Here is a 21,896-nt window from a genome sequence, read left to right on the forward strand (position 1 = left end):
AGAAAAACTAACAGTGATTTCTATGCAGACAGGTTGGCCTCCAGGCAGATGAGTGTCAAGGATGGTGAAAGATATTCATGATATATCTTTTTATATTTAGTGGTTTTTGAATCAAACACTCAATTAAATAAAAAAATAAGAAATGTATTTTTAAAAACAGTGCTGAACAAATGAATGAATTCACTGCTTGTTCCAGCCAACACCTGAAGATAGGGCCCATCTCCCAGTCTCTGTGGGAGGATAGGAGCCTAACTTCGATAGGCACCAGTTAGCAACCCCAGAAGGGTTTCTTATGGGCCAACCACCCCTCCCACTTTTTTGTAACTTTTCACTTTCCTGACTCTGTTCAAGTCCCTACCATTCCTCCTCCCTCCACCCTCACTGTTCCTTTAAAACCCCCAGTCACCTCTGCACAAATCAGAATGGGGCTCAGCACGTTCTCCTACTGTCAGTGGTTACTGAATAAAACCTGCTTTCACTGCTTTAAAAAAAACAGAACAGGGCTTCCCTGGTGGCGCAGTGGTGGAGAGTCCGCCTGCCGATGCAGGGGACGCAGGTTCATGCCCCAGCCCAGGAAGATCCCACATGCCACGGAGCGGCTGGGCCTGTGAGCCATGGCCGCTGAACCTGTGCGTCCGGAGCCTGTCCTCCGCAACGGGAGAGGCCACAACAGAGAGAGGCCCGCACACCGCAAAATAAAATAAAATAAAATAAAAAATAAATTAAAAATAAATAAATAGAACAAAAACAAAGTGCTGAAAATGTATGGATATAACAGTAAATAAACATACCTCTCAAAACACTTTTCCATTTGTGAGGCACCTTTCTTATTTGACATAATAGTCTATTAGGCTCTTTCTTGTCCTTATTCAAATGTATCTCTCTTTCTATTCAAAAGTGCAATATCTCACTTATATATCTATACATACATTTATAATGAATAGTATCTATGTTTCGGTATGATCTGTGGATTCAGTTAGACAGTAGAGTCTTTTCTAGATTTCCAGAGATTAAAGTCTTAAAACCAATAAAGAAATTTTACAATTCACTTACCCATTCGGCCACCTTGCTCTGTACTTTTACCTCGGGGTGATGAAGGATGTTTTGAATCTCTATGAAAATTCTATAAATAATTCCATCTGTCCATTGGAAATAAGATTTAGTCCATTAATTATATTTTACAGTCACATACTTACACTTACAAGGACGTGATTTCATACAACTTAAAAGAAACGCCTTCTACATAGGTACAGAAAATTTACAAGGTATTTTAACTTCATTCTCATTGACCTTCGCAACTTTTTAGAAATAGTTATCATTTAGTTTACTCTTACGAAGTCATTGCTTCTAAATTATCACCTGCATATGTTTCTTCATATTTTTTAATTCTATAGAATTCTATCTCCTGTATGTAAAATGGTGATTTTTCAGGTACAATTTGATTTGTTGTAACAAAAAATTATCCTTTTTTTCTATATTATGAAGAATGATAGTTTGGAATGTGAAAACTTGAGTAAGATGATAGGCAGAACTTAATTTGGAAAAGAACAGGCATCACATATTTTTGGCCCACAGCCCCTTATCCTCTCTGTCCTCTTTCCCCTCTTCACTAAAGCAATTACTTCCATTAAGTTATTGGGTTGTATTTCACCAGATTTTTTATCAAAATTCTATAAATGTAGTCATTTGTATCAAGTAAAGGGGGAAAAAAGAAAGAGTATTTGCAGATGGAATTTTAACTGGACTCGCTTGCTTTTAAAAGAAAAATCCTATGTCAGAAGGAGGTTCAGCTTTTTTTGGGGGGCGTGGCAGGGTGCAATCTTTAAAGTAGTCTGCCATATATATATATTTTTAAAATGAAAATCAAACTGACCAGCCAGGATTTGCTAAATCTCTCTCTATGTGTGTTATAGGGTACCTTACTAAAAGTAGCTAATGAGAAAAAAAATCTTTTTAAAAATGGTAGGTTATATACAGAAAAAAATATTGATTCTTCATTATTGTCAATCAATCATCTACCTTCATGCTTACAAACATGAGAAAAATATGCATAGAAAATGTAAAAGTATATAATTAAAACAATGGGAAATAGATTTAATGAAGATTTGGGGGAGGCAGTAGATAAAAGTACAAAAGTATGCCTCTGGAAACTCCCAAAACTACCAAAATGCAAATTCCAGTCATACTCCTAAAGGAATGTTTTTCCACTACAGGGGTCAGAAACTCATGCTAAAATAAATTGCCGCTCCCAGGTATAATAATATAAATCTATGAAATTGGTACAAGTCCAAGGATATTTAGTTTAATTTATGCATACTATTATTCCAGCTTCTAAAACTCTTCAGGTATTTTAATGATCCTGACCTCATGTTCCTTTAAAAAATATTCTGAATGAAAAATAATTCCAGGAGTATATTTAAAATAAATGATAATAATTCAGACCAAAAAACAAAAAAAACCTTTTTACACTGTAGCTCTCATCATATCAAATCATGGACATTCTGAATGAACGAGAGGAAATTCAAGTTGCAGAAGTCCAGGATTCTATATTGATGTCAGGATCTGAGGGCTATTTTGGGCATGTTCCCCGGTGCCAATAAAGTAAGTGACAAGCTACCACTAGATGGAGACCTAAAGCATGTGTTTATGTTAGGAGTTGTATTCCTTCCCTCTCAGGAGAATCCTGCAAAATACTAAAAATCAGTATTTTTAATCATTCATATTTCTGAAATTTTACGGAAGCATCCAAACGCTTAAGATGTTTTTCTTTAAATTTAAAGTATTTCCACACTTTTTTCCCAATTCAGTTTTTATAAATAAGAAAGACATTACATATCAAAGTCAGCCTAAATCAGTTTATAAATATATGATTCTCTCTAGAGTCACACTGCTTATGCTAAAAAAAATATGTGAATATACCAGAGAACCTACCCCTAAGTGTTAGAGATTCTCCGGTGCTGTGGATCGTTTTCCAGTAGTCTCTCTTCAGAAGCCTCAGAATGAGGTATATATATATTTATATATATATATATATATATATACATATATATATATATATATATATATTTAGCAAAAATTATTCAATAGTGTCTACTGGTTACACTTATTTAAACTTTTTGGATAACGTAGTCAACAAGTAATCCTAGGAAATGTCCAAGAATGAACTGTCAAAGCAAGATAAAATGTCCACTGGAGGGGACATTTTGGACCGCAGTGAAATAATTCTCTCAAGCATTGACATTACAGAGAACGCACAACTAAGATACACTGATGCAGGCTTTTCCCTGTCCTCCTAGTAGTGAAGTTGCCTTCTCCTATAGATGTAACAACTCACATTGTGTCTCAGTAGAAAAGCTATTCACAAATCTTCATATGTTCCAGACACTTCAAAAGATGTATTGTCCTAATAATGACATCCAAGCCTGAAGAATTTGTGATAGACTTTTTTCCAATTAGATAACTTGTCCAGCCTCACAAAACTTCAAAGTAGAAACCATTGCTTGCCATAACAGATGTGGTATCAAAACATGTTCCTGTCTGTAGATCTTTCTCCAATTATCTTTCCCCTTTTTTATCTTCTTAACACTCTCCTGAGAGTTTCTTAAAAGGTATAGAAATGACAGACACTACTTTATTCTCCATTCAAGGGTATGAAATATAGGTTTGAAAAGGTAGGCTTTAAAATATACATTTGAAAAGATAAATGTTGAAGTATAAACCAAATGTTATTTTAGATTCAAGATTATTTCTTTGAACTGGTGATGTGGCAATTATAGTATGTCAGTGGCATTTATAAGACGACTGGAGTCCTGTTCATCCTACACACATGATTTCTTTAAGATACTTGGCCTATAAAGCTAGATTGATTGTTGGGTGCACACAAATATCCTGAGAGTGAATTTTTTTGAGTAGTCAAACGTATGGGAGAAACTAGAAGCAATGATACAATTTGCACTTTTAAGTTAGGTTTTTAGAACAATAATAAGGACTAACAAAGTTAGTTCCTTACTTGGATTGCTTGTGCTAATCTCACAAAAGTCTAATGTCCAGCGGCAGTACAGTGATGTTTCAGGCATAGAACATATGATTTGGAATGGAAACAATGATTAGTCCAAGAGCTTTTCTTGGGAATGCAATGCAGAAGGCACTAAGCTTATTTGTAGGAATACCTAGATTATCTCTCATATACTGAAATATCTGTTTATGAAAAGTGGCTTAGAAGATAAGATTTTCTTAGTATATAATCTGAAGTATCAGATAAAAATCCTATTGAAAAATAACAAAAAGAACTTTACACAGGGGGATAGGAACATTTTACAAAAGCCAGGAAGAAACATTTGATTGATATACTGAAAAAATATGTCTGATTGCCAAACAATCTCAATCCCTCTCCCTCTGACACCAGCATATCATGATTGACGAACTCAGTAAATCTCTTTAATAGTCCAGAGTTTAAAGGACTAGATGAGGTAGATACCAGATTTGATAGCTGTCTATCTTTCTTACAGTGAACAAAACAGGGTTCCCGAATATATCAGATCATAGGCCTGAGAATGTTTACTACATCAGTTTCCCAAGGAGTAAGAAAAGTATATTTGAAACTGTTGACGGTGTGTGAATGAGCTTAGATAGTCTGGGACGTGACACTAAATCCCATTTACTCACAAGGTAAACAAGTAATTCTCTTTTCAATTATTTCAAATTTGACTATACCAAAGAAAAAACATCTTAATTACAGTGTGTCTCTAACCCTTTGTTACCCTCTCTTTTTAAAAAGATAATGAAGGCGTTAGGTGCTGAGATGTGAGAAGGCAACAGGATATAGAGAGAATTCAGCAGCATTGTTTTCATTACATTTATTTTCACTTTTCACTTCTATTTTAAAACCAGTAGTACTGGTTTCATTTTACAACAGTGATATTAATTTATTTATATGAATATAAATGTTTAAGTAAAAAAGTGAGTCAATTTAGGGGGAAAAACTATTAAATAAATAGTAGAGGTGGTTCAAGGATGTGGTAAAATTGTTCAGATGGTACATAAATTTGAATACACAATTTTGAGACTATTGCTACTACATGACTTTCAAATATTTTAAAATATTTTTAAGTGCTAGGATTACATTTTTATCAAGAATGATCTGAATTAGATTTTTTTTCCTTTAAAGTGGCTAAGACAAACCATTTAAACTGATTCTAACATTTGCTTGCTTTGTTGAAACTCCAGTGAAGGTTATGACGCAGAGAGAGATGGACTGAACAAGGCTCTCTTCAAGAACGTCAGAAATGACATGATTGAGTGAACACAGCTCCACTCCACCAAGTCAAGGACTCTGAAGCATCATGTAAACGTTCTTGGGCAGCAGAGGATGTGCCAGTCCTAGAGGGAGAATGCCACAGAGGCTCTTTGTGTGTTCATACAAAGGGTGAAATACTTAGTCAGAATTATAATATTCCCATCTGCTGGCTGGGGTCCATGTGAAATATGCACTGGAAATTTCAGCTACTCTTGCTTTCTTGGGGATTGTTGGAATTTTTGCTCCATCATAAATCTCCTTGGTGTAACCACCAGAATAACCATGAACACTTCCCTGAATCGATGTCTTTATATCCCTAATGAAATTTATATCTACGTTTCATGTAAAATATTCCGTACTTCCAATTTAAATGTCCTTAAATGTACAGGAAGTTGATGTAACCCCCAAAGCCAAAAGAAAAAATGAACTATGTGGGTTTCTTTTCTCTGGGTTTTGGTCCCTGGTGATATATTACAGATGTCTTGGCCTTGCAAGTTAAATGATTGGGGTTGAGAAAATTCCTTTGTTTCTTTTTTTTAATTTATTTACTTTTGGCTGCTTTGGGTCTTCATTGCTGCATGTGGGCTTTCTCCAGTTGCAGTGAGCGGGGGCTACTCTTTGCTGTGGTGTGTGGGCTTCTCATTGTGGTGGCTTCTCTTGTTGCGGAGCACAGGCTCTAGGGACATGGGCTTTAGTAATTGTGGCACTCAGGCTCAGTAGTTGTGGCTCGCGGGCCCTAGAGCACAGGTTCTGTAGCTGTGGCGCACAGGCTTAGTTGCTCCGCTACTTGTGGGATCTTTCCGGACCAGGGCTCGAACCCGTGTCCCCTGCATTGGCAGGTGGATTCTTAACCACTGCACCACCAGGGAAGCCCCCTCCTTTGTTTCTAATACCTCATATTTGAGAATACTACTGTGTTTGAAGCAATGGTGTTGTCACCTGATTGGAATTTCTCTTTTTTAGAAGAAACTGAAATCACTTACACTGAATTACCAGAAGGCTATGCATTGTAGTTAATATAGGTAGCAGATTAAATAATAACTCAATTCACCTGGCATTTCTCCAGTTCATTCCTTATCTTATGTGACTGCTATATTTGCAAGTTACAAATAATATAAACAAAAACATGTATATATAGAGGGAAAAAACAGAAGGTATTGGCAGTTACTTGAAGTTTTGTCAGTCGAAAATTGATTTATGATTTAATTGATATACAATCACATTCTAACCATTATTCTTCAACAAATAAAGATAGAGAGCAAAGTATTACCATATAAAAATAATTTAACTGTCACAGATGTTTGAATATAAAGTTGGCCTTAGTGAGAAATTAAATTACTAAAATTATTCAGTTTTTTGAGATTATAAAATGCTTTAAAAACTAGTTTCCTTAGAGAATAATCTGACAGAATGTGATGAATATTTTTCTTCTCAGATCTCTAGTATAATGCAAATTAATTCCTTTAATTTAATGCCTTTCTTTTAAAGCTTCCTTTGAAAGAAATTTTAGCTAAAAGTGCAGAAGCGTGGCACTAGAAATGTACTCATTCCATTGGTCATTAGAATGGGGAACTCAAAGGAGTCAAGTGATATTTATTTTACTAGTCTTACAAATGTACAAATGTACCAATTGATTCTAACAATAGAAACTTTGTTGGAACATTAGATATTTCCACCCTTAGAATAAAATTTTTCATCAAGTCAGACATACTACAAGTATAAAAGATAATGATTTCTTACCATTCCTTTGTTTATCGGTTCTATTAGTAACAGGCATGTTAGTGGTGACAGTGGGTGGTGTAGTACTAGGAGGGTTTACAGTAGCTGGTAAGAAAGATGAGAGAGATGTAATTTTGCAAGGAGCACATGAAAGTTAATATGGATGAGCAATCTATGGTTAACGCATGAAAATATATAAAGGAGGAATGGAAACCATTTCTTGCCACTAAACACAAGTCCCAAGGTTATAATGCATAAAATGAAGCAACGCGTTCTATGGCACATTAAGAATCTGTTCCCATGGCCTTTCATGCCATATTGTATGAGAGTCTGGAACCGGCACAAAGGGAATGGAGAAAGAACATTTAGATTCTAGATCTAGGTTTGCCATCAAGAGGCTGATGACCACACAGTAAATGACTAAACCTTATCCAGAACTCAGTCTGCTAAGTTTGTAAAAAGAAAGGTTAGAGAAAGAAGTCTGTACAGCACCTGTCAGCTTGAAAATTATCTAAAGTCAGTCTTTCTGATATACTGAGACTAGCAAAATAAAATCTCAGGGGAAAATGCACTTCTAGAGAAGGTAAATGTAAAGGAAAACAAAAGAGAATTAAATGTATAGATGAAATCAATCATCTAAAGATCCCCAAATCTTTACTACACACTGATGGATAAAATGGATTTCATAAGGGCAAGTCATACAGGAGAGACTTTTCAAAACAGTATGTCAAGGCTATGCTTCTGATATTACTAAAACTCTCAAAGATTAAGCCCTTATGTAATGCTTTAATACCTTTCCAAGAAATTCTGGAGGAACAATGTAAGTAGTAAAATAGCTATACACATTATTTTCCTTTAGTTTATCTTTGGAGTATATTTGTATAAGATGTACCTTTCTATGTACAATAACCATTTGTTACGTATTTCTCTTAATTAGAAAAAAGTTACCTAAATTTAAAACATTTCAGTGATTATAAAAAGAATTACCTTCCAAAGCCTCTTTAGAAAATATTGAATTCCTTATTCAAAATGTGTATTCTTAACTAAAATAATTTTCCATTCCAAAGTAATATATAACACCTAAGAATGGGGATTCTTTTTGAAAGTCTTTTATATTTTTAAATTATGAACAATCAGTTATATTTATTTAATGTAAAATACATCAATGAATATGAAAATGCTTTTTGGTCATTTAGGACATAGGGGGAAAAAAAGCTGGGCATCTAGTCCTTTGACCCAAGGAATCATTCCTACCTCAGATTAAAAGAAAAAAACAAAATTAAAATTAAAAAAAAATCTTCACACCTTGAATTAAGCAAAACCAAGGCTTTTTTCTATTTCATATAACTATTTTAAAACTACACTGAGTTCATGGAAAGAAGCTACTTAATGACTTTATTTTCTTAGGGTATTCATCAATAATAATATCAAGAAATAATGTCTCAGCATATACACACTAACAAACGTAGTAAGGTAGATAGCTAGGGGGAAGCAGCCGCAAGGCACAGGGATATTAGCTCGGGGCTTTGGGACAGCCTGGAGGGGTGGGAGGGGGAGAGTGGGAGGAAGGGAGACGCAAGAGGGAAGACACATGGGAGCACATGTATATGTATAGCTGATTCACTTTGTTATAAATCAGAAACTAACACACCATTGTAAAGCAATTATACCCCAATAAAGATGTTAAAAAAAAAAAAAAAAAAGAAATAATGTCTCAGAAAGGAAACAAAGATAATAATGAATTACACCCCTTCTCCCTGCCTACTCTACTCCCACACTGGAGCTACAGAAGAGAGCTTAGGTTTCTATTCCTTCCATCTCACTTCTAACCCCCATCACTTTCATGTTATGATCCTCTTAATAAAAGATCCCGCTTTACAAAAGGCATGGTCATGATTCTTAATGTGGCACATAGAAATGCTACTTCAAAAAGAAGTATATAATAGAATAAATGGATGAAAATGGGTCATGGGTAATTAGAAGAAGCATGATAAAATTAAAGTAAAATATATTATGCTAAAATCTATGCGACTATGTATTATTTAGCATGCAACCATTCAGTACGTAATATATATACTGACCACAGTATAGTCATTATGCATTATAATAATTAATAAAAGAACATCCATATTATTTCAAACTATTTTTATCTTACATACATTCAGACTATTCATACATTCAAACTTATCATATTTCAAACTTATATTTTCATGTTAATATTGAAGTTACATTGCCCATCATAAATTGCCTCATGGCCTTGTCTTAACTAACTATTCAACTTAATTTTTCCCCTTGTTTTTTAAACATGAATACTTTTTCAAAATATTGTATGGCTATGTTATACTGGACAATATTCTTGAGACCAAATTGAGGGAAAAAATGAAGTCGACCTTTCCTAACAGCATATAATCATTCACATTTAAAAAACTCAGTGCTTTATGGAAATGTGGTCATACAGTGTGTGAATGCATTCCCTCTCTACACTGTACACCCACACAACTAAAACACACCCAGAAATTCTTCTGGTTTTCTGGTTTCTGGCTTCTCAAGTGAAAAGATAAAATTCAAAACAATGACAACTACATTTTCCAAAATAGCAAGTAGGAAACAGAGACTCCAGAGGACGGTGTTGACTCCCTACCTTGGCAAAGGGTCCCCAGATCTGCACAGTTGGTTAGTTCTGCGGCCGGGAGCGGGATCAGGTAGGAACCTCGATCAACACAGAAAGATTGTACAAATTTGACTTATGATTTAATTATAGTTTTTCTCCCCAAAAATCATGAATCATCTGGTTGGTGTAATAGGAGCAACCCTGGAAGAGTCCACCAGTAATATTCCAACATCAAGAAAGTCTCTAACAATCTTTATGTATCAATGTCAAGTTACTGAAATGTAAAATCAAGCTCCTGAAATCTCCCTCAAAATCTTTAACTCAATCTACTGGCCCCATGCACGCATGAAAGGAAAATAAGTGTTACCGCCCCTTAAAGTGTGAATAAAAAGTTCAGGGCCTTTTCGCATAATAAATTATAAGGCTTTGGTGGAAATTCATACAAATGAAATAATAAGAACATCAAAGATAAGTTTCAAAAGTGAACTTGGATATTACTAACACTCATAAAATGCAAGTTTTTGGTTCATAGGCACTAGCACATGCTAGCTGCAATTCCAGAAATAAGTTTCCATGACTGGAAACTTATTGGTCTCTGTGTCTTTTTATTTCAAGCTTTGCCTGACTCATCCTCAGCAGGAAACAAATTTTGAGCTGATTTTCTAGTAGGAGTAGTGGATTTTTCTCTGTTGCACTAAATCTCCCTCTGGCTATTAACAGACTTTTACCAACAGGTTGAGGCTGAGGAAGATAGGCTAAACTTATCGCAAGGCATATTGTACTATGAATAAAGACAGAAGAATAAATACAAATATATATACATACCTACACACATATATTTAATTTTTAAAGAACATTTCTATAATAGTGACTACATTCTAATGTTTAAACATTTTCCAAACTGTCCTGTGGGAATGGTACATAAAGGCAGAGCAGGTACATGAGCCAACAAAAGATGTCTAATTAGGTTAATTGTGTGCATAATTAGAAAGCATCCCAGCAATTTAGCAGCATCTCGGGAGTCATGGTTTCTTCATTCTTGATTGCCTCAGGCAGCTGGTCCAAGGAAGGAATCATGTTATCTCAGAAAGACTCAACCCTGTGGCCTCCAGCAGGTCTGCCATGTTAACTGGCAAGAAGATCTCATCACAGACCTTTACATGTTCATCCAATAAACATTCACTCACTGTTTAAAGTGTGTGAGACATGGAGGCTAGAAGAATGCTTTAAAACAATGCCTCTGCTCTCAGAGAGGCATGAATGGGAGATGGCTTCACAGTTCTCTGAGTGATATAGATGCATAGTGGCCAAAAGGAAGATGTGACCAGCAGTTTGGTGAGAAGGGTGAATAGGAAATCCACTACAAAGATTAACCGGAAATATGAGGGGTCACTATACTGATCAGGGGAGAAGAGACTAGAGATGGTTATTACTAGCAGACAGAATTACTGAAACATATACCAAGAAGGCAGTGAAATGGTCTGGGAACCCAGGTGGCATGGCATTACTGGAATAGGACATTTATAGCAAATTGGTAGGAATGATCAGATATATAGGTAATGGACAGCTTGTGGAGGGCTTTGTAGAATGCAGGCACTGTGAGTCTCCGGACTTTGTGTCTTTCTTCCAATGGCATATCCCACACACAATCTCTGGGTCCTCTGAATAAATTATTGAATGCGATATGAATGACAACATTTTGAACTCTTTCTTGAAGTAAACGGGAAAACAGTGAAAGGGAGCTTGGTGAGAAAATTGACTTAAATTTAAAAACAATCACATTTGAGGCTCTATAACTAAAAGACAGGCGATACAAGAAGCATGAATAATACCAATAATTCAGGCTTGATATCATAAATACAGTGAGGATAGACAGAAAGATATGGATACAAGACATTTGAAGATGGACTATATAGGATTTATTTAGTGACTAACTGGAGAACAGAGAAAGAAAGGGAAGAATAGAAGAATTTTTCTGGTTTCCAACTTGAGAAATTGGTACACAATGATCTCATAAAAGGACATAGTAAATACTGGAAGAAAAGCAAACTTAGGTGGGGTAGGCTAAACAGTACATCCAGGAATAGGAACTGAGGTACCTGTGTGACATCTGGTACAAGGTGTACATGTTTTTGTAAGAGGCCTAGCCAGGAAGCTATAGATGTGTCTGGGATCACCTGAGCTAGAAGATTTGATGGAACCATAGATATTCTTATATTTAAGTTTCAGATTAAAAGAAAAAAAAAGAGCTATAGATTTGAGAAGACAAAAACAGCTCTTGTAGAAGGTGATTTTACAGAATTCAAGTGAACAAAGTTTCATGGAGGGTGTGGCCACCATCAAGTATACAGAAAGTTCCAGAATGATAAAGACTGAGAAGACCCTTCACTTTGCACTGGAATTTCGGCAACAGCTCTTCAGTAGAAGAAATTCTCTTCAGTAGCGTGGGAATGATGCACTCTAGATTTCCAATGTTTGAGAAGTGAATGCAAAAAGAGGAAGCTTGGCTACGAAAGGAAGCAGAGATGGGCGGGCGGGGCGGTGGGGGGGCGGTGGTGTGTGTTTCCGATTAAACACTTAATCTGTGTACTATGGAGAAAGAGCACGTGAGGAGGTAGAAGTTGAAGCCAGCCTAGAATTTGATCTTGAATGTTTTCTGCCCATTATTCCTTCCCATCATGTCCCCTTCTTGCATGACCTTACTTCTCCTTTAGGTATTTATATTTTAGTAAGGAACTTCTGAAAACTAAAAAGCTTTTAAAACTCAGAATGACTGAGGAAATCTCAGCCACTATAACATGCAAGAGAGGAGACCCATGGACTGAGTTTTCGTGCTTCTCAAATTTCACACAATGTTGGCAGACAAAGGCTCCTAAGGCCACTTCCAGCGCTGATACAATATCTCTGGAAGACAAAGGGAGATAAGGGGACAGCATTGTGGGAAAGCAAGTTTTCAGGCTAACTACATTTCCACTGCAGATATCAAAGAGCCGAGAGGTGGAAAGAAGGAGAGAAAATCAGGAGAGTTAGGATTGTTAGGATTTAGAGTAAGATATTTAACAATTTTCTTTAACATTTCATCAGTTTCGTTGTATGGTAGCAAGTCTAAATTTCATCATGTGACATGCTTGTTATGGAAAATTGTAACATTTACTGCTCAATATTAAACTATCAGTTGTTCCTTCTTGGGTACTTTTAGTTTAGCAAATCGACATTGCTTTGTAAATACTTTATGAACACTATTTTATGGTGATTCAGTATAGCAACAGAAATTAAATTTGAAGCATGTTTCAGTGAAAATGGTTTGAATACAAGGGACAACTTTAATTAGAAAGGTCCAGAATATTGATAAATGAAATCTTACATTACAAATATACCGAATTACATATACATAAAATATTAAAACTGTGCACAAACTTTTTATTTGTACCCAGTTCCATCTTCAGCATATCTACATAGAAAAGTCATTCTCCCAATCAATTTTTCTAGGTGGACAGATTTACAAACCAGAAGATTGTTAAGGAAAAAGAGACAATTCTTTGTCTTGGCTATTAATATATTTATCATTAAGGAACTTTTTTCAGATTGTGACCTATGTATATTCACTGATATTTGTGGATACCAAATATTTAAAGGTATTTACGGTTTAAAGGTATTCACTTAATATTATCTGCAAAATTTAAGGTTTAAAGGTATTCACTTAATGTTAACTGCAAAATTTAAAGTCAAATTTCCTTAAAAAAAAAAGTAATCTCTAAGAAAGGGCAGTAGACGAAAAGCTGTAAAGCTGTTAATCTTTCTTCTCTACTTTTGTTCTTCCAAAATCTTGCTACTGAAAGGAGTCAATATTTACACAAGTTGTAGTGAAAAAAGACTGAGTAGCCAATAACCCATCTCACACCCAACTTAATGACAATCCAAATAACAGCTGACAGAGCTAAACTCTCATGTGAGTTGCACTAATAAGACAAATAATAATCCCTTTCAACTCCTTCTTTGCAGCTGTTACTAAATTGAATTTGGTTTTTTTCATAAATATATTTAAAATAAAATTATTTTTGGATGCCATTTATGCTCATAAAGAGTTTGGGCATCTTCAAAGAATAACATCCTTTGTAAAGATGAGTGATTTCATCTTTATTATTTAAAAAAAATTCAGTCATCTAAAAATGCTACACTCAGTAATTTGTTAGGAATGAAAGGAAGGAGCCAATAGTGAATCAGAGTTTTATGGCTGTGAGGGACAAAACTGCAATAATTGAAAATGAAAGGGTAGGAATCCAGGAGTTGATGAAGCCTTGGTAATTAAGTATAAAATTTCAGAAAGGAAAACAACAGTCGGTCCAAATCCAAAATTTTCTAGAAAAGAATTAACATCAAGTTTGGGTACTTGTGAACTGTGTCTTATCCCTACATCCACGGTGGTTAATAAATGGAAGTGATTAATAAATGCTTGTTAAATAAATGTAATTTGTTTGAACTTAGACTCTTCATTGAGTTACACAGAAGCACTCAGGAAAGAGCAGTCATCAGTAAAATAAATATAACTGGTATAGAAGGCACTATCTGTACTTTGTGAAAATTGATGGACATTAGCCAGTATCTAAACTCGAATCATAACGCAGGCAAATACTTGCACTTATGATTAAAGAGTCCGTTAGGGAAACTGCCTATCCACGGAGGTTATAAAACTCATTATTGTTTAATAAAATTGTCCTAAGAAAAAGAATGATGATATAAAATGAAAAGGAATTGCTGCTAAATAAAGCATTTCTTTCTGAAAAGGACTGACAAGATTAACCATGATTAAAAAAAAAAAAGTGCTGGAAATTTCCTAATTACGTATATTCCCTAACTATACTTAGAACAGCATAGGAAAACAAAAGTCCAGTTATGAAATTACTAAAACATTTATTAATAAAATATTGATTTTATTAAGGTTAGGATATTTAATATTTGAAACAAACGACAGGATGCTTTAATGTTGAATGCAGTCAGTTCTGTTCTACCATCCTATTTTCATATTAAAATTTACTTAGCAATAGACCTTTGGAAAATCTATTCATTTTCTATCACAAGTTGACTCTGGAATGAAAGCTCATATTTAACAGACATTGTCAAGCCAATGGAATGTTAGGCATGAAATTCTGTTTTCCCATTGGCTACTGTACTGACCATTAGTTTTGGGAAATTACCATTACCAAAAACAGCAAGCCACAGCGTGCTGGAAAAAAGGAAAGGTTAAAATGTTAATAGAGCATACGTTTTTTCACTTATTCAAGTTTCGCTTAGCTAACAAGCTTAGATATAATCTCTGATACAGGTATTTCCTGTCAGTTAATAAGTGACTTGAGTTCTTCAACTCCCAAAGCTTATGATTAAGCAGCAGGAAACTCCCTCTCCCGTTATTAGTCCTGATACACAGTCCAGGATATCTGACTGTACGGAATGGGGGAGTTTAGCGTCATTGTGGAATGTCAAGGAGATGACTATAAAAGTTAAAGGAACTCAGACACTGACTCTGTAAACTTGTGCTACTCCTCTGATTGAAGTCATTTTGAAAACTTACCAATGGCTGAGCTCCACGAGCACATATCTGATGCTTTCCAGTAATCGTAAGGCTTGGAAAGGAGCTTTAAAAACCGTGTTAAAGAAAATATGAGGACTCCCAAGTATAAGCCCTGGGCACGGGGACAGGAGACGAGAATTTTAGCCCACCAACTGCCTCGGCCACTTATGTTTTCTAAGCTTCAGTTTCCTGCCCTTTATAAAGTGAAGGGCGTGGCCTAAATTGGGATTCTCAAACATGAGTGCCTACCCAGGCCAAAGTCAATCTACCGGGGGCTGGCGTGGGGAGAGTATGGAGGGTGCTAAGGGCCGAGGGGACCTGGAAAGCCCCTTCAAAGGGGGTGGTCACCACTTAGCTTAAGCTGCGTTGCTCAGGCAGAAACACTAGACTAGAGTTCATTTTTTGTTTATCAGAGAATCCAAACATTCATTTTTATGTGAAATCAAATTTTTTAATGTTGGAAATAAATCATTATTTAAAAGCATTGCGTGGAACAAATGTTAATAAATGAAAACAAAGCAGTGCTGCCACCACCACCTATGTCTAAGGGCTAAATTAGCCCCTGAGGGACTGGTCTATTATCTCTGGCCCAGAAGATCTAGCAGGTCTTTTCCAGTATTGTCCAAAGTGTGTGCTTCAGAAAACTAGACCCTTTGATTTTATCGGTAGTTTCAGGGGTTGGCAGATTTTCTCTTAAAGGGCCAGACAGTAAATGTTTTAGGATGGTGGGCCATGTCATCTCTCACAGTCAGCTCTGCAGTTAACACAGAGGCAGCCACAGGCTATATAAAACCTCATGAGCATGCCTGTGTTCCAATAAAGCTTTATTTACAAAAACATCCTAGTTTGCCAACCCCGGGTCTAGAGGATTTCTTAAAATAAGTTTAGGAATTCTTGTATACTACAGTCCTCACATTTTATCATATTAAGGTATCAAAGAAGCACTGCAGGAAAGAAACCTTATTTTGTTTAATACAAATACCATGCTAATACCTGGGAAAGCTAGTGTTTTGGCCAGCAGTGCTTTCTGGCCCGAAGAGACAGCTCTTGGACCTTTGTATTCCTCATCTTGGCAAGAAGTGACTCGCCTATTCTAGCACTACATCTCATCTTCTAGTCCTGCCTATTCTGAAAGACAGTCTAAGAGAACACAGTTCTAAAACTGAACTTTCTGACTTCAATTCCTGGCTTGGCCACTTATTAATTAAATGACCTTGGATAAGTTATTTAATCTCTTTGTGCCTCAATTACTCATCTGCAAAATGGGGTTAATAACAAAACTTACATCATGGGATCTATGTTGTAGGAAATAAGTTACCATGCATAAAGCACTTAAAACAGTACCTAGTACATAATATACATTCAATTTAAGTATTTTGCAACTATTAATATGACTAGCCAAATCCTTTTTTCTTTTTTTTCTTTTGGCTGTCATAGTCCTCAAATATTGACCCACAGGAAGGCAAATATTAAATAGGCTATATCATGAGTTTTTAATAATGGCCAAGGATATGATGAAAACAGGTCCCTAGACTAAAGATAATCACCCTGAACATAGGAAGTACACCACTACCCTCTCCTCGCTGTTCACCATGCCACACCAAACACACACACGTGATTTTCTCAGTTCCCTTGATGAATGAAAGACTTCTTGGGAGTCCCTGAGGGTCGTTCTCTGTAGCTAATCTCAGAATGAGAGGATGCTGGGAGCACCACTAACTCTTAAAAGTTCCAGGGTCTCCTGGAACAGGGTTGTGGTTTACCCTCTTTCCAACAGCCCACAAGGAAATACGTCTCAAAAGACATCACATAACTGCCTCCCACCATCTTCAGGAGCACTAGGGACCACACGGAGAGATGGGTGGCCCACAGAGGTGTAGGTGACAGGAGCCCCCCAGGCTGGAAGGGCAAACGCAGGTCAGGGAAACAGGGCAGGTGGCCTCAGGTCTTCACAGTGGGTCCTACTTTGTTGAAAGTATTGGGAATGAAGCTCTGATAGAATTCCCTCCAAAGTCACATACAAATGACTTTTGAATATTAGGCCCCTTCTATCCCTCCTTTATTGACAGTTATCTCTGTGACTAAAAAAATGTATATTATCAACACCTTAGATTTAGTCATGATATTGAAAATTGATAATGAAATTTATACTTTTTATATTTGACTCAGTCCTACAGTAAAATAAGGACTTAATTGACTTATGTGCACAGAGAATAACTGCTAGAAGTTTATTTTCATATAATTTTTGTAACTTAGAATTATTTCCCTAAATATTTTGCAGTTAGCTACTCAGAATAATATCACATTTAAAGTCTCCCAAAGAGCAACCAAAAAGACAAGAGTATTTTTAACAAACAACTAATGCTCATTTTCAAATAAATGGAGAAAAAAGTTAAAGAAAATTGATAATCCCTGATTATCAAGATTTTCCATAAAATGAACAATCTTTAAAATTGGCTAAATACCATTTTTTTTTTTTTTTTTTTTTTTTGCGGTACGCGGGCCTCTCACGCGGGCTCACTGCTGTGGCCTCTCCCACTGCGGAGCACAGGCTCCGGACGCACAGGCTCAGCGGCCATGGCTCACGAGCCCAGCCGCTCCGCGGCATGTGGGATCTTCCCCGACCGGGGCACGAGCCCTCGTCCCCTGTATCGACAGGCGGACTCTCAACCACTGCGCCACCAGGGAAGCCCTGTAAATGCCCTTCTTTTAGGTGGTGGTTGTTTAAGTAATGCTCTGGAAATTTCATTCTAGGATGACAAAGGTCAGCTTTTCACTGTATCATCTTCATGATTACAGACAGTAACTTATTAATTTCTTTTGTTTTAGTCCTGGGGTTAACATTTCTATATGAGACGCAATAATTATACACAATTGTTTATATTAGGTATAAACCACGTGATATTTTATGATACAGGAAAAAGTTAAAAATGGTAGGACTAAAGCTTTGATTGAATATGTATGGCTGGATAAGCACACACATATATGTGTGTCTATATAATTTCTTGTTGACAAACATATTCATAGAACAATGGAAAAAAATTAAAGAGTGACTATGCCAAAGACTTACCACAGCTGAGGTTGCTTTCAGCTTTCAGAGCTAGGGTTGGGATATTCCAAAAGTCATTTTGCCAGTCCACCACATTCCCTTTCACATTGCAGCTGAGGTTGAAGAGGATTTTGGAATTCATGGCAAAATTCCAAAGTCGAAAGTTATAAATGTCCCCTTTTAGAGAGGCAATTTCATTTTGATTGGAGCCCAGCAACAATTTCCCATTCCCAGGAATAACTTTACTAATGGTAGAATCACATGAAACTGCCCCATAGTTTCTTTTGAAATGTACACCAACGTATCCCAAAGAATTATTCCAAACGATGCAGAGCTGCTCAAAGCTTTCTGTGAAAATATCTTCCTTATCTTTTACAGGTAACACACTGTTTAGTAAGCATTTTGAGCCAGAAATAGATAGAAAGTAGCCATTCTTGGTCTTTCCGAAACTGAGCAATTGTGTGAAGGATGCATCTGAGTAGGAGAAAGCTGTCCATTCGTTGTCTTCCTTGCCAATTTTGGTTGCTTCAAAGCAGAGTGTGAAAGCTCTGAGCTCTGGAATAGAGACACTTTTTGCAAGAGATACCTGGTAAGTATCTAGCATCTGGGGTAAAATGACCTTTTGATTCCTTAAGGACACGGCAACTAGGACAAAACACAGTAACAGATAAAGCCTGTTAACACCAGACATGGACTAATGAGATGCAAAATGTCTGATACAGCCAACCCCTCCACACTCTCTACTAATTGGCTTTTACCCACCCTTTGTCCCACACTCTCCTCTTTCTCTGTCCACCACTCTCTTTCACCAACCCAGTACCTTATACCAATAACAATAAGAAACCCCACCCATTTTTAACTCTAATCACCTAAACCTTGGCTCTCACACCTAAACCTTCCAGTTATAGCTGCCAAGGTGACAGGCTTTTTCTTCTTTTAAATCCCTGATTTGGGTGGGGGGGGGGGGTAAATTAAAGAACCTACTGGTTTCAAGAAAGTTCTGTTTATACATTATGATTTTCAAAACTATGTTTCTTTTCAAATAATTTCTAAACATAATAGCTAATAGTTCCATTTTTCATTAACTTTCACCCTTCCCAAACATTCCTGTGCTACCCTTTCCCTTCAGACACCCCATATCTTACTTGTCTTCCCCATCACCAGGCTATTTTAGGATCAAAGGCAAAGACAATTCCACTGAGGAGAGGGAGTCGGGTAAAAAAACAAACAAAAATGGCATTTTAAGCTATATTTCTTTTACATCTGGGCATGTGAGCTAGTTTCTGAGAGACAGTAAAGAGCAGTGGTTAAAGGGCAGACAGTGGAGCTCCCTGCCCAGCTCTCCCACACAGTGCCCTGTGACCTTGGGCATGCCACTCTACTTTAGCTCCCTTGTCCATAAAACAAAGGGAAGGGCATCTATTATACAGGTGGGCCATAAGAACTGAATAACTTAATCCCCTCAAAGCGCTGGAACAGTATCTGTGTCATCGTCGATATACAGCTATTACTGATTACTAATATAGATCACTATAATTCTGTGCACGGCAAATTCAAAATAAAAATGCTTTAGCCTAGGCCTTCTGTGACATATCTAAAATTATTACGTAACACAATAGATTTAGCTCTGTGCTAATATTATAGACATTGTGAAGCATTATGTACTGATTTGAGAGAGAAGTAGCTCTCCCCCAAAATACTGTTCAATACTGGCTTTATATGAATACTAGTTTGAATATATTTTAATACATACCAAGAATAGCTCTATAGTAATAACGTCATTTTAATATAATATTCTAGTCAAAAATTCATGATGGAATCTAATAGAATGATTATTTTTTAGTCTACTTCTTATATATAAAGCAGTTTCTAGGTCTACTTACCCAAAGGGATACTTATACAATATGTAACCAGTATTCTACATGCATTGTTAAAATAAGAAGGCTGGAAGGAAATATGTCCATCAACAGTTTATTAGTGGTTATGGCTGGGTGGTAGATGTACAGGTAATTCTAATTTGCTTTGCTTTTTTAATTTTCAAATTTCCTACAGTATTTTATAACATTAAAACATTATTTGAAAAATTAAAGCATGTGTGTTTCAATTAACCACATATATATCTAATGTCAGTCACAAACAGTAAATAAAGCTGAAACCAAAAACACAATTTGTAATAATAATGGTCAGAATGGTGCCTTTCTCTTTTGTTTCTTTTTTTGATACATAACACCTACTTAAGCAGCTCAGAAGGAAAAAAAAAGTATAACTAAATCTCACAGTCTCAAAGCTTGAGTTTTCCTTAAGGAAAGACTGGCTTGGAGAGAATGAGATTATTTAAATGTTCTGATATGCCGGAACCCGGGAAATACGTCTGATAAAAATATATTTCTTTCCTTCAATTAGCCATTTTCAAGGGGCTTTCCTCAGGCTCTGCTGTTTATTAGCTTCAGTTATACATAGCTCTTTTTACATTTAAGTTTATATGTTTATTTCCCACATTTGTCCCCCTAGTTCCTGAAAAGGGCAACATCTTAAAAGCCTAAAATAAAAGGATTTCTAAATAAGAATGTTTTAAATGTTTGACGGAGAGACGTTAGAATTACAGATTCAATTATTAGCTGTGGGATATCTACAGGGTCTTTCAAGCAGCCTTTAAATGTTCTGTATATAAACAATATAAAAGAATTCAGCTCTACTGTAACCAGATTTTGGATCTGGTAACTCTATCACTAATGAGAACGTTCAGAGAACACTAACAGATTCTTGCCCTTAAATTCTAATCCTAATCATCCACATTCACATAAAAGAGCATAACTGTCTTCTGGTCCTCGTGTTTATTGTAGAACAGGCTAAATGAAACCAGAAGGTTGGCGCTGCCTTTGGTTTACATACCTCTGATGTAGCTGGCATTGAAACCTTTCTTCTGGATGCTAAAGTCACTTGAAAAGGACACATGCATTTCATTCGCACTTGAGTTAAATGATAGGCCTTTGGCAGTTGCTCCACAAAATTTAGTCTGGCTCTCTACATTATCAAGGAATAATGAGTCATAAATGCAATTGGGAGCTTCTTCAATGTCGAAGTCATTAAACGTTATCTGAATGATATAGCCCGCGGGGGCTCGGAGGGTCCACTTGCAAGCCTGGCTGTTCGGGTAGTCGTTAGGGTAGCACGGAGAAGTAAAGGTCCCAGAAGGGTTGGAGAGGACAACCCTGCAGTTGGCACATCCCCACGCTGCTGGGCAAACAAAAGAAAGACAGAGAGAAGGGCTGGGATCAGAGGCGTGTAATTAATTACCCAAGAGTACCACACAATGGGGACAATCAAACAGTAAACATTTTAAAATACCAAAATATAATCATCAACATTAAAAGGAAAATGAAACCATCTCAAGAAGAAAAAGAAAAACCAAGAGAGCAACAAAAAGTAAAAGAAAAATACAAAATTTTAGAGCACTGATTTTTTAAACTGGGGGCTCATAAATGCTGAGAATCTGATAAAAGTCAGGGGAACTCCCTCCAGTAAAGTGTACAGGGGCCACTGCCCTTGGCATACAATTTCAGGGAGTACGTGAGGCCTCAGGAGGCAACACTGGATTTCACATAGGTACACTGACCCCGATGAAGAATCTCTACTCTACAGACTAACTGAG

The 21,896-nt window shown here is 36.4% G+C and overlaps 1 protein-coding gene across 4 annotated transcripts in view; it reads right to left on the reverse strand.

The window, feature by feature from the left end:
* Positions 1-21,896, reverse strand: part of ADGRG6 (adhesion G protein-coupled receptor G6) — a 127,449-nt gene that overhangs the window by 49,470 nt on the left and 56,083 nt on the right. For 2 of the 4 annotated variants that reach the window (XM_065888490.1, XM_065888493.1), the window contains exons 2-6: positions 21,137-21,478; positions 18,266-18,889; positions 9,657-9,725; positions 7,037-7,120; positions 1,054-1,139 (exon numbers count right to left, since the gene is read on the reverse strand). In XM_065888490.1, coding sequence (XP_065744562.1) covers positions 1,054-1,139; positions 7,037-7,120; positions 9,657-9,725; positions 18,266-18,889; positions 21,137-21,478 — 1,205 coding nt within the window. The remainder of the gene's footprint in view (positions 1-1,053; positions 1,140-7,036; positions 7,121-9,656; positions 9,726-18,265; positions 18,890-21,136; positions 21,479-21,896) is intronic. The other 2 variants (XM_065888491.1, XM_065888494.1) reach the window with 1 other exon arrangement.

Source organism: Phocoena phocoena, chromosome 12, assembly GCF_963924675.1.
Source record: "Phocoena phocoena chromosome 12, mPhoPho1.1, whole genome shotgun sequence".
In the NCBI taxonomy this organism is placed as follows: Eukaryota; Metazoa; Chordata; class Mammalia; order Artiodactyla; family Phocoenidae; genus Phocoena; species Phocoena phocoena.